The sequence below is a fragment of the Penaeus chinensis genome, chromosome 19 (genome assembly GCF_019202785.1).
Source record: "Penaeus chinensis breed Huanghai No. 1 chromosome 19, ASM1920278v2, whole genome shotgun sequence".
NCBI classification, from domain to species: Eukaryota; Metazoa; Arthropoda; class Malacostraca; order Decapoda; family Penaeidae; genus Penaeus; species Penaeus chinensis.
In genome coordinates, this window is record NC_061837.1 from 22,704,725 (window position 1) to 22,724,403 (window position 19,679).

Sequence of the window (19,679 nt, forward strand, 5' to 3'; positions counted from 1 at the left end):
GTCTCGTGGACTTAAATTCTTAAAACCGTCCTTCCTTTTATTATAATCTTTGTTTTTCCTCACAACGAGAACTAGCATCTTTTACTAAAGTCAACACCAAAAGATTTATTAGCTTTTCATTAATCCTGCAAATGTAATCCTGTAAATTACATTTGCAGGGTTTTTCTCATTGTCTTTAATAGCACAAAACATTTAGAATTGATTATGATCACTTGAAAATAAATTCATAGGATAAAGGTATGGATGGATAAATATTCATGGAAATAATTATTCAGGCTGAAAAAATATACAAGTTCAGGGTCGCGGCCGAAGGAATGCTGCTTTGCAGTGCAAATAAGATATGTAGTATATAGATTTTATTTGATAAATGATTAAAAGGATAATAAGAACGGACTCATCCCCTGAAAGAGTCACGCAAAGAGCTGCCAGCTAGAATGACAGCAACGCCTCTGTTGATGTCGTTCCTGTCAGCCACTGACGTTTGGAAGGTTGTCACACCCTGATTGAAGCTGTTGGTGTTACTGAAAGCGTTGCTTCCTCCGAAATTCCCCCTGTTGATGACGCCCCTGTCAGCCACTGACGTTTGGAAGGTCGTCACACCTTGATTGAAACTGTTGGTGTTACTGAAAGCGTCGCTGCCTCCGAAATTCGCTCCGTTGATGACGCCATCGTCAATGATGCCTCCGTCAATGACGCCGCCATTGATCACACCGCCATCAATGATGCTGCTGCCGAAGTTTCCAGTCTGAGAATTCAGCTGGTTTTGGAAAGTTTGCGAAGAGAGGAAGCGGTTCTGATCGAGGGAAGACTGCGAGTTTCCAAGGAATTGTTGGTTCGTTGAAAACTGCGAATCCCCGAAGGCTGCTTGGTTTGCTGATGACTGTGAATTCCCGAAGATTTGCCGATTCCCAGAAAATTGAGAAGTGCCAAATGCTTGCTGGTTGCTTGAAAACTGGGATCCAGTGAATGCTGCACCGCTGCCTGACGACTGTGAGCTGCTGAAGCCCTGTTGTGACAGCTGTGTATTGGTGGAGGAGCCGACGTTGGCCAGACTACTGAAGTAATAGTTGGACACCTGGTCTCCGGGTTCCTCGCTCACTGTGGCTTGGTATCCTCCGTCTCCGTCTACGAAGTATCGCGTTACCCTGAAAAAACATTTTTTTTAAATAGTAGTTTGCTAATATGAAAACCATTTAACGATTTAATTGTAACATCCCACAAGAGAAAGGCAATGTATTGTTCTCACCTGTAAAGTCCATTGGGCTGAAGCCAGCGATATTCGCCTTCGGTTCTGCCCGAAGGAGACACAGACTCCTTGTGTTCCTTCACGTCTCCTGTGGTCTCGACGTTCACGCCGTAAGCGAACTCGTAGGGCATCGCCTGTGAGTGGACACGAATTGGAGACGTGATCCATATACTTTTACAGATCCTCTTTTTATATATATCACAAATATTTTGCATAAATATATATGTTGTATGTAAACACTCATGTATGTGTAATTCTAAACACGAACCTGTGCGTCATTGAACTGAAACTGAGGAGCAGCCGACGCTGAGGCGATGATGACTAGCAGCACTCTGTCGACCTGCAAGGGATTAATTTATTATAATTATTATAATCTTAAATTTATCTATTTATTTTTTCACTGAGAGACTGTTTTTTTATATTCACTGGGGTTCTGCGTAAGTTAAGACACTCGCCTTCATGACTGTAGAGAACTGAGCGCGGGACTACAGCAAGCGCCGAAGATTCCCCGATTTATAGGCGCCCTTTCCCTCTCCTCGGCAGCTGTCCTTGCAGGCTGTATGGAAAGGGAAGGGCCGATCGGATTTCACTCAGGGTGTACCATAGACGCTATTCTTGTGCCTCACAAGATGGCAACTAGGGAGCAGAATGTTAAGCCCAATAATTGATTTTGCAGGATGTTTGTGCAACATAATTACATTGGATAGCAACATATTCATATGATATACATATATAAATATACATACTAACGTGTTTATACAAATAGGTATACACATATATGTACATTCTTATATATGTATGATTATACACGTTCAGATTTCTATCCGTAGGTATTTAAATTAACAGAAACAAGCAAACTAACGTGTACACAAAACTAAAAACTGTTACAAAGAAGGAAAGAAAAACGTAATAGATCGAACTCATCAATAGTTCCTCCTCAGACTAGTAAAAAATAATCCATTTAGTTTTTCTGATTAAGAACTTTTAAGAATTGCCAGGCGTTTTGATTTTATATTTTTTTGGCAGTGTTTCACGCATTTGTATGCATATGTGCACATGTATATATAAATATATGTATATATATGTATGCATATATATACAAGCACAGTCACACACCCTTTTACATACATATATATAAATATATATTTATATGTAAATACATGCATATATATATATATATATATATATGTGTGTGTGTGTGCACACACAATGTATGTATGTATATATATGCACGTATATATGTATATATATACATATATACACACATATAAAGCCTTTTTATAGCATCTCGATACAAGGCTTCGCTTCGTAAGGTTGTAGAAAGTTTAAATGATTGTCAAATTTGTCTAAATATATTTTCCTTATTACATATTGTCCTCCATATGAAAAGAGGAAATTGCAAAAAGTTTTGCATTTTATCGTATCCACCGCGAGTGAATTGTGTGTCAAAAGCAGACAACTGGGTAATTCCAATGATCACGGACATTTACTTGACATATTGATTTAATTATATCATCAAATTAAGACGTACAGCATTTTCTTTTATATTATTGAACTTGTAAGGTTATATCATAGACATACAGAATGATTTTGAAGACATTCATCCCAGCGAAGTCAATACAACGTCATATGACTTGAACACGTTGGAAATTCTTGCCATGTTCCAGCGATCGTCATGATTGACTTCAAATCTTACCCATATAGAGTGAACATGTATTTGATATACTGCTAAAACTGCACAGAAACATTTTATAGGACCTTTACAATAGAAAGCTATATCGGAAAACTTACGATCTGATTGGTAATTACAGAAAAGATAAATTCTTATTAAAGACTACGTGAAATATATCTGAAAACTAAAAAGTTGAAGGCATACGCTTTGACACAAAATGAAAAGAGGTTTCAACAGGTTCCAATAATGTATGCGTAAAGAGCAAACAGGGAGCATCAAAGTGTTAAGTGTTTCTGAAATGTTACAAAAAAGTCTATATATATAAATGCATATAGATGTATATTTTATGTTACATATTTGTGTATACGTACATATACAGGCATATATATGTACATAGAGATAGATAGATTTGTATATGTATATATGTAGGTTTATTTATCCACAGTAGATACAGGCCTACATTATCATACTTCTATTTGGCTGTATACATTCATACGCACGCACACACACATATACACACATATATATACACACACAGGTATATACATACACACACACACGTGTATGTAATTAAGTGCACCTGCCCTATGAATAAAGATATCGCCATTTAGCAGTAAGAATTCATGAAATCTTTATTAATCCAACACTATACAACGATTTTACTTCTTTTGAATAGTTATTTCTTGCATCTAATTGCCTTTTTCTAGGATCAGTGTTCGAGTAATTTGTTTCTCGTAAGTTAAAATTCATGGCATGATTTGCTCTTGTAAAGAAATAAAGATGAATAACAAACATATTTGGTTTAACTGCTAATTCACCTTCCTCTAACACGAACAAAATCTTTAATAGCTGCAGGCGCTGTGAAAGTAAAGTAATGCTTGTGGGATTCATTGATAAACTGCGACTCCAGATGTAAAACTCCAATTTCACTCTTATGCACAAACGCACGCACAATTTTATACACACTAGTATACTTGTGATTACATATATACTTATGTATATATGTATACACAGATATGTATATATTTGTATATACATATACATATAAACGTATATATTTATACATATGTATATATTTATACATATGTATATATTTATAAATGATTATATATATGTATAAATATATGTATATATTTATCTCTTTGTTTCTGTGTGTATATTTGCTTACTAATTTGCTATTAATCTAGTATGTATTATGATAGCGATAAAATACTAAAATCATTATAAAGATTTCATTTGAAAAAAAAAGTAAAACTGCTCTACATTATATCTCTTCGTCGAGCTAAACACCAAGAGGCTAAGCATTGTCTGCACTGGCCTACAAAAACTTCCGTCACATTTCATGACACGAATAACCAGTGCCTTCAGGGAGTGTCTCCCGTACTTAAATGAAAATAAGTCTTATGAAGTTCGAATGACAATGTTATCAAATAAATTGTCATTAACATTATATGTGTGTATTCGTATACATATATTTACATATAGTGATAAAAATGGTGATATTATATTTATCAAAATAGTTACCTATTTTTACGATAATCCAAAGGCATGCTTTTCCAAACACTGATATGAAAAAGCTGTTTTCTTATAATTTGATAGATCATTTGACGTAAAGACAGTTTGATGATTTAATTGTAACATCCCAAACGTCAAGAACAATCTGTACTCAACTAATATGACTGCAAAATACTTAGATGTCTTTCCTTATAATTTTATTCCTTTTCTGCTAACTCATAACAAGGTACCTATAAAGTCAATATAACAGCATATAATAAACGCATAGTACACAGATACACGGTAGATACACATGTTTTCAAATTATTTAACACAATGAGAAAACTGACCCGTTTCAACCCCTGAAAGAGTCACGCAAAGATCTGCCAGCCAGAATGACAGCAACGCCTCGGTTGATGTCGCTCCTGCCAGCCACTGATGCCTGGGAGGTTGTCACACCTTGATTGAAGCTGTTGCTGTTACTAAAAGCGTTGGTGCCTCCGAAATTCCCTCTGTTGATGGCGCCCCTGTTAGCCACTGACGTTTGGAAGGTTGTCGCACCCTGATTGAAACTGTTGGTGTTACTGAAAGCGTCGCTGCCTCCGAAATTCCCTCTGTTGAAGGTGCCCCTGTCAGCCACTGAAGTTTGGAAGGTTGTCACACCCTGATTGAAACTGTTGGTGTTACTGAAAGCGTCGCTGCTTCCGAAATTCGCTCCGTTGATGACGCCCCCGTCAATGATGCCTCCGTCAATGACGCCGCCATTGATCACACCGCCATCAATGATGCTGCTGCCGAAGTTTCCAGTCTGAGAATTCAGCTGGTTTTGGAAAGTTTGCGAAGAGAGGAAGCGGTTCTGATCGAGGGAAGACTGCGAGTTTCCAAGGAATTGTTGGTTCGTTGAAAACTGCGAATCCCCGAAGGCTGCTTGGTTTGCTGATGCCTGTGAATTCCCGAAGATTTGCCGATTCCCAGAAAATTGAGAAGTGCCAAATGCTTGCTGGTTGCTTGAAAACTGGGATCCAGTGAATGCTGCACCGCTGCCTGACGACTGTGAGCTGCTGAAGCCCTGCTGTGACAGCTGTGTATTGGTGGAGGAGCCGACGTTGGCCAGACTACTGAAGTAATAGTTGGACACCTGGTCTCCGGGTTCCTCGCTCACTGTGGCTTGGTATCCTCCGTCTCCGTCTACGAAGTATCGCGTTACTCTGAAAAAGCAACAATTTTTTATTATTTTTTTTGTTATCATTATTTTATTCTTTTTAGTTTGCTGATTCGCTGATATGAAGACCATTTAACGATTTAATTGTATCATCCCATCAGAGAAATGAAATTTGTTCTCACCTGTAAAGTCCATTGGGCTGAAGCCAGCGATATTCACCTTCGGTTCTGCCCGAAGGAGACACAGACTCCTTGTGTTCCTTCACGTCTCCTGTGGTCTCGACGTTCACGCCGTAAGCGAATTCGTAGGGCATCGCCTGTGACTGGACAAGAATTGGAGACATGATCCATATACTTTTACAGACCCTTTTTCTATATATATCACAAATGGTGTATGTAAACGCACTCATGCATGTGTAATTCTAAACACGAACCTGTGCGTCATTGAACTGAAACTGAGGAGCAGCCGACGCTGAGGCGATGACGACTAGCAGCACTCTCTCGACCTGCAAGGGATTAATTAATCATATTTTTTTTTATCTAGTTATTTTTCACTGAGAGATTGTTTTATATTCACTGGGGTTCTGCGTAAGTTAAGACACTCACCTTCATGACTGTAGAGAACTGAGCGCGGAACTACAGCAAGCGCCGAAGATTCCCCGATTTATAGGCGCCCTTTCCCTCTCCTCGGCAGCTGTCCTTGCAGGCTGTATGGAAAGGGAAGGGCCGATCGGATTTCACTCAGGGTGTACCGTAGACGCTATTCTTGTGCCCCTCTAGATGGCAACTAGGGAGCAGAATGTTAAGCCCAATAATTGATTATGCAGGAAGTATATTGGATAGCAACATTCATAGGTATATATAACATGTATATGCAAATAGGTATGCACACACATATACATATATATACATATACATACATATATACATATACATACACACATGTGTTTTTTTCCAGTCTTGGATCCCAAATTTCATTATGTCATGCCATCTTGTCATGCATATATATAGACATATTTATTAATTCACTGTAGATACAAGCTTATACTATCAAATTTCTATGTCTATATATGCACACACATATATTTAGGTATATACATACACACATATATGTATACACACACATATATATACTCACGCACACACACGTGTGTATGTTTTTAAGTGCACCTGCCCTATGAATAGAGACTGTGCCATGCAGCAGTGAGAGTACATGGAATCTCTGTTCGTCGGACATTATACAGTTATTCTATTTATCATTTCTTGCATCTGATTATCCGTTTTAGTATCAGTGTTCGAGTAATTGGTTTCAGAGATGTGGTTCTCGTAAGGTTAAATTCATGGTTTTATTTCCTCTTGTAAAAAAAATGAAAATAAATATCACCAACTTATTTAGCTTGACTGCCAATTCAACAACCCCAGACACAAACAAAACCTTTACTAGCTGCAGGTACTATGAAAGAACTGAAATGCTTGTTGATAAACTGCGACTCCAGATGTAAAACTCCAATTTCACTCTTGTGCACAAACACACATACAATTATATACACCCTAGTATGCTCGTGAGTACATATATACTTATGTATACATATATACACATGTATATATTTTTAAATATATGCATATATTTATGTATATCTGTCTATGTGTGCATTTGTTTAATCATTTTCTATTAATTCTGTTCTGTATTATTTCTCTTCGTCGATCTGTAAAAGACCGAGAGGCAAGGCAATGCATTGGCCTGCAAATATTTCCGTCATATTTCATGACTTAACGGAATTTCATCAGTGCTTAATAAAAGAGAAAAAAGTCATGTTCGAATAAATGTTATTATAGAAAATTTCATTAACATATATGTGTGCGTATTTGTATTCTTATATATATACAGTGATAAAAACGAGATTACATGTATTATTACTTTTTTTCATTCTCTTAGTTGTATGACCAAGTTGTAGTTGTGTGATTGCGACCACTTTATGGTATGCATAATCCAAAGGCATGCTTTTCCAAACACTGATATGAAAAAGCTATTTTCTTATACTCTGGTAGATCATTTGACGTTAAAACTGTTTAATGATTTAATGTAACATATCAGAGTCAAGAATCAAGAACAATCTGTACTCAATATGATTGTAAAATATTTAGAGGTCTTTACTCATCATTTTATTTCCTTTCTGCTAACTCATAACAAGGTACTATAAAAAGTTAATATAACAGTAAACAATAAAAACTATAAGGCACTGTAGATACATATTTTTTCTAATCATTCAACAGAATGGGAAAACTGTGACCCATTTCACCCCCTGAAAGAGTCACGCAAAGAGCTGCCAGCCAGAATGACAGCAACGTCTCGGTTGATGTCGCTCCTGCCAGCCACTGATGCCTGGGAGGTTGTCACACCTTGATTGAAGCTGTTGCTGTTACTGAAAGTGTTGGTGCGTCCGGCATTCCCTCCGTTGAAGGTGCCCCTGTTAGCCACTGACGTTTGGAAGGTCGTCACACCTTGATTGAAGCTGTTGGTGTTACTGAAAGCGTCGCTGCCTCCGAAATTCGCTCCGTTGATGACGCCCCCGTCAATGATGCCTCCGTCAATGACGCCGCCATTGATCACACCGCCATCAATGATGCTGCTGCCGAAGTTTCCAGTCTGAGAATTCAGCTGGTTTTGGAAAGTTTGCGAAGAGGGGAAGCGGTTCTGATCGAGGGAAGACTGCGAGTTTCCAAGGAATTGTTGGTTCGTTGAAAACTGCGAATCCCCGAAGGCTGCTTGGTTTGCTGATGACTGTGCATTCCCGAAGATTTGCCGGTTCCCAGAAAATGCTTGCTGGTTGCTTGAAAACTGGGATCCAGTGAATGCTGCACCGCTGCCTGACGACTGTGAGCTGCTGAAGCCCTGCTGTGACAGCTGTGTATTGGTGGAGGAGCCGACGTTGGCCAGACTACTGAAGTAATAGTTGGACACCTGGTCTCCGGGTTCCTCGCTCACTGCGGCTTGGTATCCTCCGTCTCCGTCTACGAAGTATCGCGTTACCCTGAAAAAAACATTTTTTTTGAATAGTAGTTTGCTGATATGAAGACCATTTAACGATTTAATTGTAACATCCCACAAGAGAAAGGCAATGTATTGTTCTCACCTGTAAAGTCCATTGGGCTGAAGCCAGCGATATTCGCCTTCGGTTCTGCCCGAAGGAGACACAGACTCCTTGTGTTCCTTCACGTCTCCTGTGGTCTCGACGTTCACGCCGTAAGCGAACTCGTAGGGCATCGCCTGTGAGTGGACACGAATTGGAGATGTGATCCATATACCTTTATAGATTCCTCCTGACTCAATTGCGGAATGAACAAATAAAACATTTCATAGATAGATTAATCTGTAATCTGTATGTACGTATAGTTTCCTCCATACTGTATGCATACATACTATATATATACACACATATATGTGTGTGTTTATTTATGTGTGGTGATGGGGATATGTGTGTAGGTTTGTAAACGTGTGTGTAACTAAAATGACTAACCTGTGCATCATTGAACTGAAACTGAGGAGCAGCCGATGCTGAGGCGATGATGACTAACAGCACTCTCTCGACCTGCAAATAATTATTTCATAAGTCCTTCCACTGAAAGCCAGCTAGATATTATACACTTAAACTGCTTAAAAGTCTGAGGTGTACCTTCATGACTGCAGACAGCTTGAAACTATAAGAAGCAGCAGAAGATTCCCCCATTTATATGTGCTCCCTTCTCTCCTCCTCGCCAGATGTCCTTGCGAGCTGTATGGAAAGGGGAAGGACCGATCGAATGTCAGCTAGGGGAGAGGTTCTCGGGTGCATGCGAGGAGCCCTGAGTTACCCGGTGAAGCCGTCCACTTTCCTCATCAGATTATATCATATTATGTATCATATTATTATCGTTGGTTATAATTACTGTACAAACAACATGAGAGGTAGAACTGACGATAACATCAATGAAATTTTGTTCGTTCACACTAGAGAGGAATGACATACATAGTAAGCATACTCTTGAGAAAATATTTCATATATATGAATTTATAACGTTGAATTCAAATTTAATGTCGAAAGGGAATCCCTAGTGGACGGCAACTGAGATACACCTCAATAAAATAACACTCCATATCAACAATTTAGAAGGGTATAATCTATTACCTAATCAGGCCAAAAGGATAATGATGCTAAAAGATGTATTATATACATATATTACATATTCCAACCAGTACTAGATGAAAAAATCTCTACTTTGAGTTTTGGTATTTCCTGCATCTTTTGCATAGTTAGGGATTCGGGCCTGAAATAAATATCACTTTGCATCCTTTCAGTATTGGTCTTAACGTGCTGTCTTAGAAGGCGTGAACATAATAAGTTTGGAATTATATTGCTTTCACCTGAGTTCAACAGCTCACGTTATTATGGGTATTAGTATGGTAAAGAGGCCAAGGAATTTATTACTCTTAATGAACATACTGTACGTGTGTATGTGTGTGTTTATGAATGTGTGTGTGTATGATATATATATATATATATATATGTATATATATATATATATGTATATATGTATTGATGGATATATACACACACACACACAGAGGTGTATATATATGTATATGTATGTGTATATATATAGATATATATTTGGGGTGAAGTGGATGTGGCAACATTTTAATTTGCAAAGTGACCAGATTTCTACCCTTTCTCTTTCTCCCCCGTTATGTCCCCCTCCCTCCGTGTTGATTGTTAGAGCAACAAAGACCTTTCCTGGCACAACTAAACTTTCCCCCTCTCTTCCCGTATGTCCTTGAAATCCTTATCCCAGGAGAAAGGAGGAGCTGCCTGCTGTCTTTGGCGTCGAAGAAGTTATTTTGTATATGTATGTATGTATGTATATATATACATATATATAATTATAAACACGCGCGCACACAAACACACACATACACACACACACACACACACACACACATATATATATATATATGAATGTATATATACACATATATTCATATATGTACATATACATATAAACACACACACACATACATGCATACATATATTCAGCTGCACCACTTTGGATCAGATAATGATAAGCATATCTTCACTGTGACTCATATTAGGTTACCTTCCGGGATAAGCGCTCGCTCACAAGATTTATTTATATAATAGAGAGTATGTTTTTTTCTCGGGCAAATATCCATACTCACACCAAAATATACAGTCCACATAAATGGTACAACATATACATATACACAGACGCGTGCTCGCGCGCAACAGCACACACACACACACACACACACACATTTATATATATATATGCATATGTTTGTATGTGTGTATATACATATGTATAAATACGTATATATATGCATATATATACATATATATACATAAGGTATGAATGAGAATGAATATTTTCACAATACAAGAGATGTATTTGACCGGTTTCGAATTTATCTTCGTCAGAAATACATGTATTTCGGACAAAGATATAATCGAAAATATTCATCCTCATTTACATTTTTACATTTGTCAACATGAATTCGGTTCACACACACACACACACACACACACACACACGCGGACGCGCGAACACACACTCTCGCTCTCTCTCTCTCACGCACACGCAGACAAACATATATATATATATATACATGTATATGTTTATATATGTATATATACACATACACATACACACACATACATACATAAATATATGTATATATATGCATATGTATATTATACATATACTTATATATACACGCACGCATACACACAATATATATGTACATATACATATATATGTATATATACATACACTTTCATATATACATTCATATATATTTATATATTTATATATATATTTACATATATGTATATATCTGTATATATATATATATATATATATATGTATCACTATAGACATGTATGTACAGTATGCACACACACACACACACACACACATGGGTCAGTGAGCATTTAGACCAAACATTCACAATATGACTAACTTCATAATTACAAGGAACGGAAATCGGCCGAGTAACAAATTTCTTTCCCAGCTTTTCCTACATAGATAACAGTTTCAGTATTGCTAATCGGGAGAAGAGAATGGCTTTGACGAGGCAGCGATGCGCGGCTGCCATACGCCTAGCGGATGGGGCATCTTATAGGTAATTTGAGAGGTCATTTCCCTCCCCATACAATCTCAAGAACGTAATAAGGGAAAGGAAATCTAAGGTGAATAGTATTTTTTCTGAAGATTTGGTGTCCTGGTAGGTGTTGTAGGTGTTTATCATGAATGATAAATTAATTTCAGATTTCAGGTCGTGGGGTTCCTGTTGGTTATCACCGCCTTAGTATCGGCCGCCCTACTGTTTCAGTTGAACAAAGGGCCAGGTGAAGATTATCCTTAACACGTGACAAAGATTATCCTTAACACGTGACAGAATTGATACAGTAAATAAATAAGATATTCCTCTAATAATAACGATATGTCATTTGTTCACACGTGATGCCCAGCGAGTGCGTTTACGGGTTGAACGTCGAGAACACAGGAGACGTGAAGCAACACAAAAAGTCTGCGTCACCGTCAGAGAGAACCGAAGGCGAACTTCGGTGGCTTCAGCCTAATGGCTTGTACGAGTGGGAGAAAAGGAATATTTTCTAACGTAGTTCACAGGATGCGTTTGAGGTCTTTTTCACAAGAATCAGAACTAAACTATAGTTTGAAAGCTTGGAGTAAACACTGTAAAAAACACATCAAACTAACAGTAGACGCAATAAAACTATTCACGATATTATATATTCAGCAATGAACTCTCTAACTGCAAAGTAACACGGTACTTCGTAGAGGGAGACGCCTGTTACCAAGCCACCGTGAATGAGGAGGCGGGAGAGCAGGTGTCCAGCGACTACTTTAACTCACTGGGGGATTCCTCGTCGCGTCTCGGTCAGCAGCAAACCTTTATTAGCTCGCATGATTCCAGAATTCAGCCTAACTTTGGTAGTACACAGTCGACGAGGATCCAACCAGCCTTCGGCAATTCACAATCTATCAGGACACAATCAGCCTTCAGCAATTCACAGTCTTCAAGGTCTCAGTCGTCTTTCGGCAGTTCACAGTCTATCAGGATCCAACCAACCTCCTGAAATTCGTAATCATCTTGCAGTAGCTCTCAGTCTTCAAGAGAACAACCAGCTGTCGGCAATGTACAATTTTCAAGCAACCAGCAAACCTTTAGAAGCACACAATCGTCAAGGACAGGAACAAGAGATTTAGTACCACGCAAGGCTTCCAGAACCAACGGACTTCTCAGATTACCGGAGAAGTGATTGGTGGCGGTATAATCGACGGAGGCTTCATTAATGGTGGAATTATCTACGGAGGGATTTTAGGAGAGAATAATGCATTTAGCAACATCAATAGCTTCAGTCAAGGAAGAGATCGCTCTTAAACATCCTTCCCTGATAACAACAACATAAACCGAGGCGTTGCTGTCTTTCTAGTTGGTCATTCTGTGCGTGACACTTTAAGGGGTTGATTATACCAGCTCTTGATTCTCTCTTAATGTGAATTGTTAAAAGAATGAACAAATGTTTTTTTTTTGTTTCATTAAAAGCATTCATTACTAGATCAACTTTGTAGTAAGAGCCTATCGATTCGTTTTGATTGAAGTTTGAAATAAAGGTTCGATTGTGATATTGCGTGTCTTTTCCACAATATGTTTTATTCCATTTCAATAATCTTCATATTTACCCATTAATCTATTTCGTACCCCGGCTTTCAATGCACCTTTAATCTCCTGGTTATCTTACTAACTATATCAAATTTCGAACGCTTGGACCTTCTCTCGTCCCCTAATTCACTTTCACTTTCCAGCATTCGCTTCATTTTTGCTCCATACATTCACCGAGCTCTTCATACCATTTAGGAAGAAGGCTGATAGATCAACGACGTAATTCAAGTCATGGAATAAAGTAGACGGGTAATTCAGCGCTAAGATGTGTTAGATATAGAAACACGATCAGCTGTTGTGACATGTAAATTGGCTAATAAGCTGCTGACGCTCAGACCGGACCGAGGACGAAGGTCTGGTTCTCCCACCAATTTAAAAGGACCTGAGGAGAGTAGAAATCTTAATCTATGCTTATTACTCGCTATGTGTGATATATATATATATATATATATATATATATATTTTCAGATTGTGTAAGACTTGGTTTGAAAACCATATCTGTCATATTTTCTGTGCAGTTTCGGTTGCGTGGAAGGATCCTGAAAAGCGCAGATCATTTCACTGAAGTTATGGGATTCTCTGATCAATCCCCTGTGGACAATATCTCGAGTTTTCTTTCTGTTTGTTACAAATACAATTGCATCTATATATACAAATGCAATAAAACTACACACACACACACACACACATATATATTATGTAATGTTGGATCACACATCGGCCAGCTCCACTAGATGCTTACATAGTGGCTGCTCTGTTGTCTCCCTTGATGACGATTCGTTAAACCTCTGCGGAAAGTGTGAACGAATTTCCAGCCTCCCCACTTGATGGATCTGACGGTCCTGGATGAGAAAGACGGTAACTCTCAAGGAGGGATTAGCTACACCTCTGTGGTTCTTGCGGTTCTCTTAAGCCCCGTCCTGGGTGATATTCCCCATCAGAAATCCCAAAAGCCGACTTCGACGGAAGCGTTCATTGGTTTCAGCCAAGGGAGGATCCTGGTGTCTTTGACAGGAGGAGTTCCCAGTTTCTTCTTGATGTCTCCTATTGAGGAAGCAGGAACCTTATGCCTGTGATTTTCAACGTTGTTTCCCAGGTGCCCATACGGTATTATATATATATATATATATATATATATATATATATATATATATATATGTTATATAGGCGCACGCAAACACACCATATGAGTATAGTTCTTTAAGACAAATAAGTCATTATTTTTTGTTTTGAACACAAATGCAGCCCGCACTGGATAATTAGCTTTCTAATCTAAAATCTCAGGTAACGCGACTGCAGCCGCTCACCCCTTCCCCCTATGGCATTCACTTACTCAAGGGCATCCGGTATAAGAGAGAAAGTTTCGTTTAATTAAGGGTATATGGGACACAGGTTTCTGGTCGCTTGTATGTTGCATGATTTAGAGCGTACAATTAATAAAAAAGTAGATATCCATTTTCAAAAGTAACCATATTTTAACCATGAAATGTTGTGATGCTGAAAGGGATATTTGTATATTTCTTAGCGACGTGTTAATATATATATATATATATATATATATATATATATTTATATTTGTATATATATGTAAAACATACATACATATGTATATATATATTTGTATATATATATGTAAAACATATGTATATATATATATATATATATATATATATATATATATATATATATGCGTGTGTGTGTGTGTGTGTGTGATAGTCACAGAATAGATAACATATAGACAGATGGATAAAAAGATGAGAAGATAGATAGAGATATATAAATAGAAGGATAGGAAGACAGACAGAGGTAGATGATATGAAATTAGTATATAGATATGAAAATATAGCTAGATATATCGATATATCCTAACATTATCTGCCCGCTATGCCCACGCAGAGAATAGCTGTTCCATAAGTTTCATTTACCTTCGACAACCAAAACATTAAGTATATCATTAAGAATATAAATCCAAGTTGTTCACAAGAAGGGCCTATGTTACGATCATATTCCTAATTAATTCATGCAAGAAACACAAAGTGATTATCTTCTAGTAAGAAATCTTTCAGCATGTATATATAACAGAGGAAAATACTATTATTACCTTCATCACATCAATACTCTAAGCACTCCAATTCTGACAGTTTAGTTGCAAAGGAAGGTATGCTACCACCATAGAGAAAGGAAAGATTATATCGATTTCACAAACTGGATGATACGGTAGAGGTTACCGTTGTCAAGAGACATCTCAGGTAACAACACAGAACCTGCTACCTCTACCCTCTACTTTCCTACGCAGGGGACAGAGAGGGAAAGTTTTTTATTGCTATAAATTGGTCTCATTTTTCTCTTGATGATACAGTTCGCTTCACAGTTTTCCAGTATGAAGGCGAGTTTTTGGAAGGCTCTCGAAAAATGTACTTAGATTGATTTGATATTGTAAACGTCATCATTTCTGAACTAACTTTTCCTTTCTTACCTCAAAATAGGTCCGAGGAACACTGCTGATGATCGCGACTGCAGTGGCTGCGGCTCCACAGTTTCAGCTTGATAACAGTAACAAGGTAATTCCTGTTTGTGCTGTACCTTATATCTACAACGATATATCTGTATGGTAGTTTCTGTCTGTTTATTTATACATTTAGCCATTTATCTATCGACACACACACGTGTATAAATATAAATATATGTATGTATGTATGTATCTATATCCATCTATCTATCTGTCTATCTATATATACACACACACACTAAGACAACACACACATTCACATACATTACCATACAAAACACACACATTCACATACATTAACATACAAAACACACACACACACACACACACACACACACACACACACACATATATATATATAAACACACACACATAACAAAATCACACACACACACACACACACATATATAGATATACATACATGTATGTGTGTGTGTATACACACACACACATACACACATATATATAAATATATATATATATATACACACACACACATGCATCTGTCTGTCTTTATACACACACACACACATACACATATCTATCTATCATATCACATACACACATCTATCTATCTATATATACATATATATGTATATGTATACATAAACACATACATCTGTCTCTGTACACACACACACACACACACACATACACACACACACACACACATATATATATTTATGTATGCATGTATATATAAATACACATACATCTGTCTATCTACACACACACGCACACATATATATGTGTGTGTGTGTATATATTCATATATATATATATATAAAGTCACACACACATATGTTTATATATATATATATATATATATATATAAACACACACACACATATATGTATATATAATCTTCTGAATTACATCCGGACGGAAGAATACAAATTATCCTTGCTAAGACACATTATTTGACAGGCAACCCCATATGAGTTTGGTTACGGCGTGAGTCAGCCTGAGACCGGTGATTCAAAGGAACATAGGCAGTTTCTATCTCCCTCAGGGAAAGTGGGAGGAGAGTATCGGTGGCTTCAACCTAATGGATTATACAGGTACATATTAGCAAAAGAGAATTGTTAAAAGCTTCACTCATGATATATACAGTTAATCCTTCATGAAGTTAGTTTATAGTTCCCTAAATGACAGACAATAAAAACAATTGTGTGTAATTATTTATCGTTCATTCCTTCTCCTGGCTGCTAATATACAACAAAAAGAACACTAGAGAAATGACAGCCATTAATTGAATAAGAAAACAACACATGTAATATAACTAATAAGGACATTTTTTTCTTCAGGGTAACAAGGTATCATATAGATGATGCAGGTGGCTACCATGCTACAGTCTCTGAGGAAGATGGCAATCAGGTGTCTAATTACTACTTCAACGCTGTAGATTACTCCTCAGTCTCGCAGCCCCTAGATGCAACACTAAATTCAAAAACCCAGCAAGGGCTAAACAATGTGCAATCTGCAAGGAGTAATACAAAGGACTTCGGTGTCTCTCAGTCATCCAGGAACCAACAGGACTTCGGTGTCTCTCAGTCATCCAGGAACCAACAGGACATCGGTGTCTCCCAGCCATCCAGGAACCAACAGGACTTTGGTGTCTCTCAGTCATCCAGGAACCAACAGGACTCTAGGGTCTTACAGTCATCCAGGAACCAACAGGACTCTAGGGTCTTACAGTCATCCAGGAACCAACAGGACTTCGGTGTCTCTCAGTCATCCAGGAACCAACAGGACTTTGGTGTCTCTCAGTCATCCAGGAACCAACAGGACTTCGGTGTCTCTCAGTCACCCAGGAACCAACAGGACTTCGGTGTCTCTCAGTCACCCAGGAACCAACAGGACTTCGGTGTCTCTCAGTCATCCAGGAACCAACAGGACTTTGGGGTCTTACAGTTATCCAGGAACCAACAGGAGTTCGGTGTCTCTCAGTCATCCAGGAACCAACAGGACTTCGGTGTCTCTCAGTCATCCAGGAACCAACAGGAGTTCGGTGTCTCTCAGTCATCCAGGAACCAACAGGACTTTGGGATCTTACAGTCATCCAGGAACCAACAGGACTTCGGTGTCTCTCAGTCACCCAGGAACCAACAGGACTTTGGTGTCTCTCAGTCATCCAGGAACCAACAGGACTTCGGTGTCTCTCAGTCATCCAGGAACCAACAGGACTTCGGTGTCTCTCAGTCATCCAGGAACCAACAGGACTTCGGTGTCTCTCAGTCACCCAGGAACCAACAGGACTTTGGGGTCTCTCAGTCATCCAGGAACCAACAGGACTTTGGTGTCTCTCAGTCATCCAGGAACCAACAGGACATCGGTGTCTCCCAGCCATCCAGGAACCAACAGGACTTCGGTGTCTCTCAGTCATCCAGGAACCAACAGGACTTCGGTGTCTCTCAGTCATCCAGGAACCAACAGGACTTCGGTGTCTCTCAGTCATCCAGGAACCAACAGGACTTCGGTGTCTCTCAGTCATCCAGGAACCAACAGGACTTTGGTGTCTCTCAGTTATCCAGGAACCAACAGGACTTCGGTGTCTCTCAGTCATCCAGGAACCAACAGGACATCGGTGTCTCTCAGTCATCCAGGAACCAACAGGAGTTCGGTGTCTCTCAGTCATCCAGGAACCAACAGGAGTTCGGTGTCTCTCAGTCATCCAGGAACCAACAGGACTTCGGTGTCTCTCAGTCATCCAGGAACCAACAGGACTTCGGTGTCTCTCAGTCATCCAGGAACCAACAGGACTTCGGTGTCTCTCAGTCATCCAGGAACCAACAGGACTTTGGTGTCTCTCAGTTATCCAGGAACCAACAGGACTTCGGTGTCTCTCAGTCATCCAGGAACCAACAGGACATCGGTGTCTCTCAGTCATCCAGGAACCAACAGGAGTTCGGTGTCTCTCAGTCATCCAGGAACCAACAGGAGTTCGGTGTCTCTCAGTCATCCAGGAACCAACAGGATTTCGGTGTCTCTCAGTCATCCAGGAACCAACAGGACTTCGGTGTCTCTCAGTCATCCAGGAACCAACAGGACTTCGGTGTCTCTCAGTCATCCAGGAACCAACAGGAGTTCGGTGTCTCTCAGTCATCCAGGAACCAACAGGAGTTCGGTGTATCTCAGTCATCCAGGAACCAACAGGACTTCGGTGTCTCTCAGTCATCCAGGAACCAACAGGACTTCGGTGTCTCTCAGTCATCCAGGAACCAACAGGACTTTGGTGTCTCTCAGTCATCCAGGAACCAACAGGACTTCGGTGTCTCTCAGTCATCCAGGAACCAACAGGACTTTGGGGTCTTACAGTCATCCAGGAACCAACAGGAGTTCGGTGTCTCTCAGTCATCCAGGAACCAACAGGACTTCGGTGTCTCTCAGTTATCCAGGAACCAACAGGACTTCGGTGTCTCTCAGTCATCCAGGAACCAACAGGCCTAGACTTGCACCCATGTACAAGGCAACAAAATTCTGATGCTTCATAATCCTTGAAGCAAGAATCTGGCATTTCACAGTCCACTTAGATTCAACAAGCATTGCAGTCCAATAGAAATCAGGCAGACTTTGGCACTCAACAGTATTCTAAAAACTAACAGACCTTTGTTGCCTCACAGTCATTTAGAAATAAAGAGCGATATTCTTTTTTACAGTATCGTAGGAATAATCAAGGCTTTGGTGCCTCATAGTCATTCAGAGGCCAAAAGGAATTTACAGTCATCACAGCTACCCAGGAAGACTATAGTGGTGCACAGTCATCTAGGAACCAACAGGACTTCGTGGTATCACTAAGTACTAGGAATGAGACTTAGGGAATTACTAAGTGCCTCGTTTAATGATATCCAGT

The 19,679-nt window shown here is 39.0% G+C and overlaps 3 protein-coding genes across 3 annotated transcripts; all 3 read right to left on the minus strand.

Moving 5' to 3' along the window:
- Positions 1-341: 341 nt before the first annotated feature.
- Positions 342-2,906, minus strand: LOC125034956 (uncharacterized PPE family protein PPE12-like). The gene is made up of 4 exons (XM_047627003.1): positions 2,868-2,906; positions 1,515-1,586; positions 1,247-1,380; positions 342-1,145 (listed from the first exon to the last, which is right to left on the minus strand). The coding sequence occupies exons 1-4, from the start codon at positions 2,904-2,906 to the stop codon at positions 395-397; spliced, it is 996 nt and encodes a 331-aa protein (XP_047482959.1). The 3' UTR covers positions 342-394.
- A 1,707-nt stretch (positions 2,907-4,613) lies between these two features.
- Positions 4,614-6,185, minus strand: LOC125034957 (uncharacterized transmembrane protein DDB_G0289901-like). Its single transcript, XM_047627004.1, has 4 exons — positions 6,180-6,185; positions 6,008-6,079; positions 5,757-5,896; positions 4,614-5,620 (listed from the first exon to the last, which is right to left on the minus strand). The coding sequence occupies exons 1-4, from the start codon at positions 6,183-6,185 to the stop codon at positions 4,768-4,770; spliced, it is 1,071 nt and encodes a 356-aa protein (XP_047482960.1). The 3' UTR covers positions 4,614-4,767.
- A 1,535-nt stretch (positions 6,186-7,720) lies between these two features.
- LOC125035442 (uncharacterized PPE family protein PPE12-like) lies at positions 7,721-9,192 on the minus strand. The gene is made up of 3 exons (XM_047627849.1): positions 9,092-9,192; positions 8,708-8,841; positions 7,721-8,605 (listed from the first exon to the last, which is right to left on the minus strand). The coding sequence occupies exons 2-3, from the start codon at positions 8,836-8,838 to the stop codon at positions 7,870-7,872; spliced, it is 867 nt and encodes a 288-aa protein (XP_047483805.1). The 5' UTR covers positions 8,839-8,841; positions 9,092-9,192; the 3' UTR covers positions 7,721-7,869.
- Positions 9,193-19,679: the final 10,487 nt, after the last annotated feature.

Bases quoted from the DNA above. Each gene is read 5' to 3' on its own strand.
- LOC125034956 (XM_047627003.1), bottom strand. From the start codon at position 2,906: ATGGCAAGAATTTCCAACGTGTTCAAGTCATATGACGTT. The intron at 1,381-1,514 runs GTTCGTGTTTAG...GTCCACTCACAG, and splicing joins TTCAGTTCAATGACGCACAG to GCGATGCCCTACGAGTTCGC. The intron at 1,146-1,246 runs GTGAGAACAATA...ATGTTTTTTCAG, and splicing joins CAGCCCAATGGACTTTACAG to GGTAACGCGATACTTCGTAG.
- LOC125034957 (XM_047627004.1), bottom strand. The intron at 5,897-6,007 runs GTTCGTGTTTAG...ATTCTTGTCCAG, and splicing joins TTCAGTTCAATGACGCACAG to TCACAGGCGATGCCCTACGA. The intron at 5,621-5,756 runs GTGAGAACAAAT...TTGCTTTTTCAG, and splicing joins CAGCCCAATGGACTTTACAG to AGTAACGCGATACTTCGTAG.
- LOC125035442 (XM_047627849.1), bottom strand. From the start codon at position 8,838: ATGCCCTACGAGTTCGCTTACGGCGTGAACGTCGAGACCACAGGAGAC. The intron at 8,606-8,707 runs GTGAGAACAATA...TGTTTTTTTCAG, and splicing joins CAGCCCAATGGACTTTACAG to GGTAACGCGATACTTCGTAG.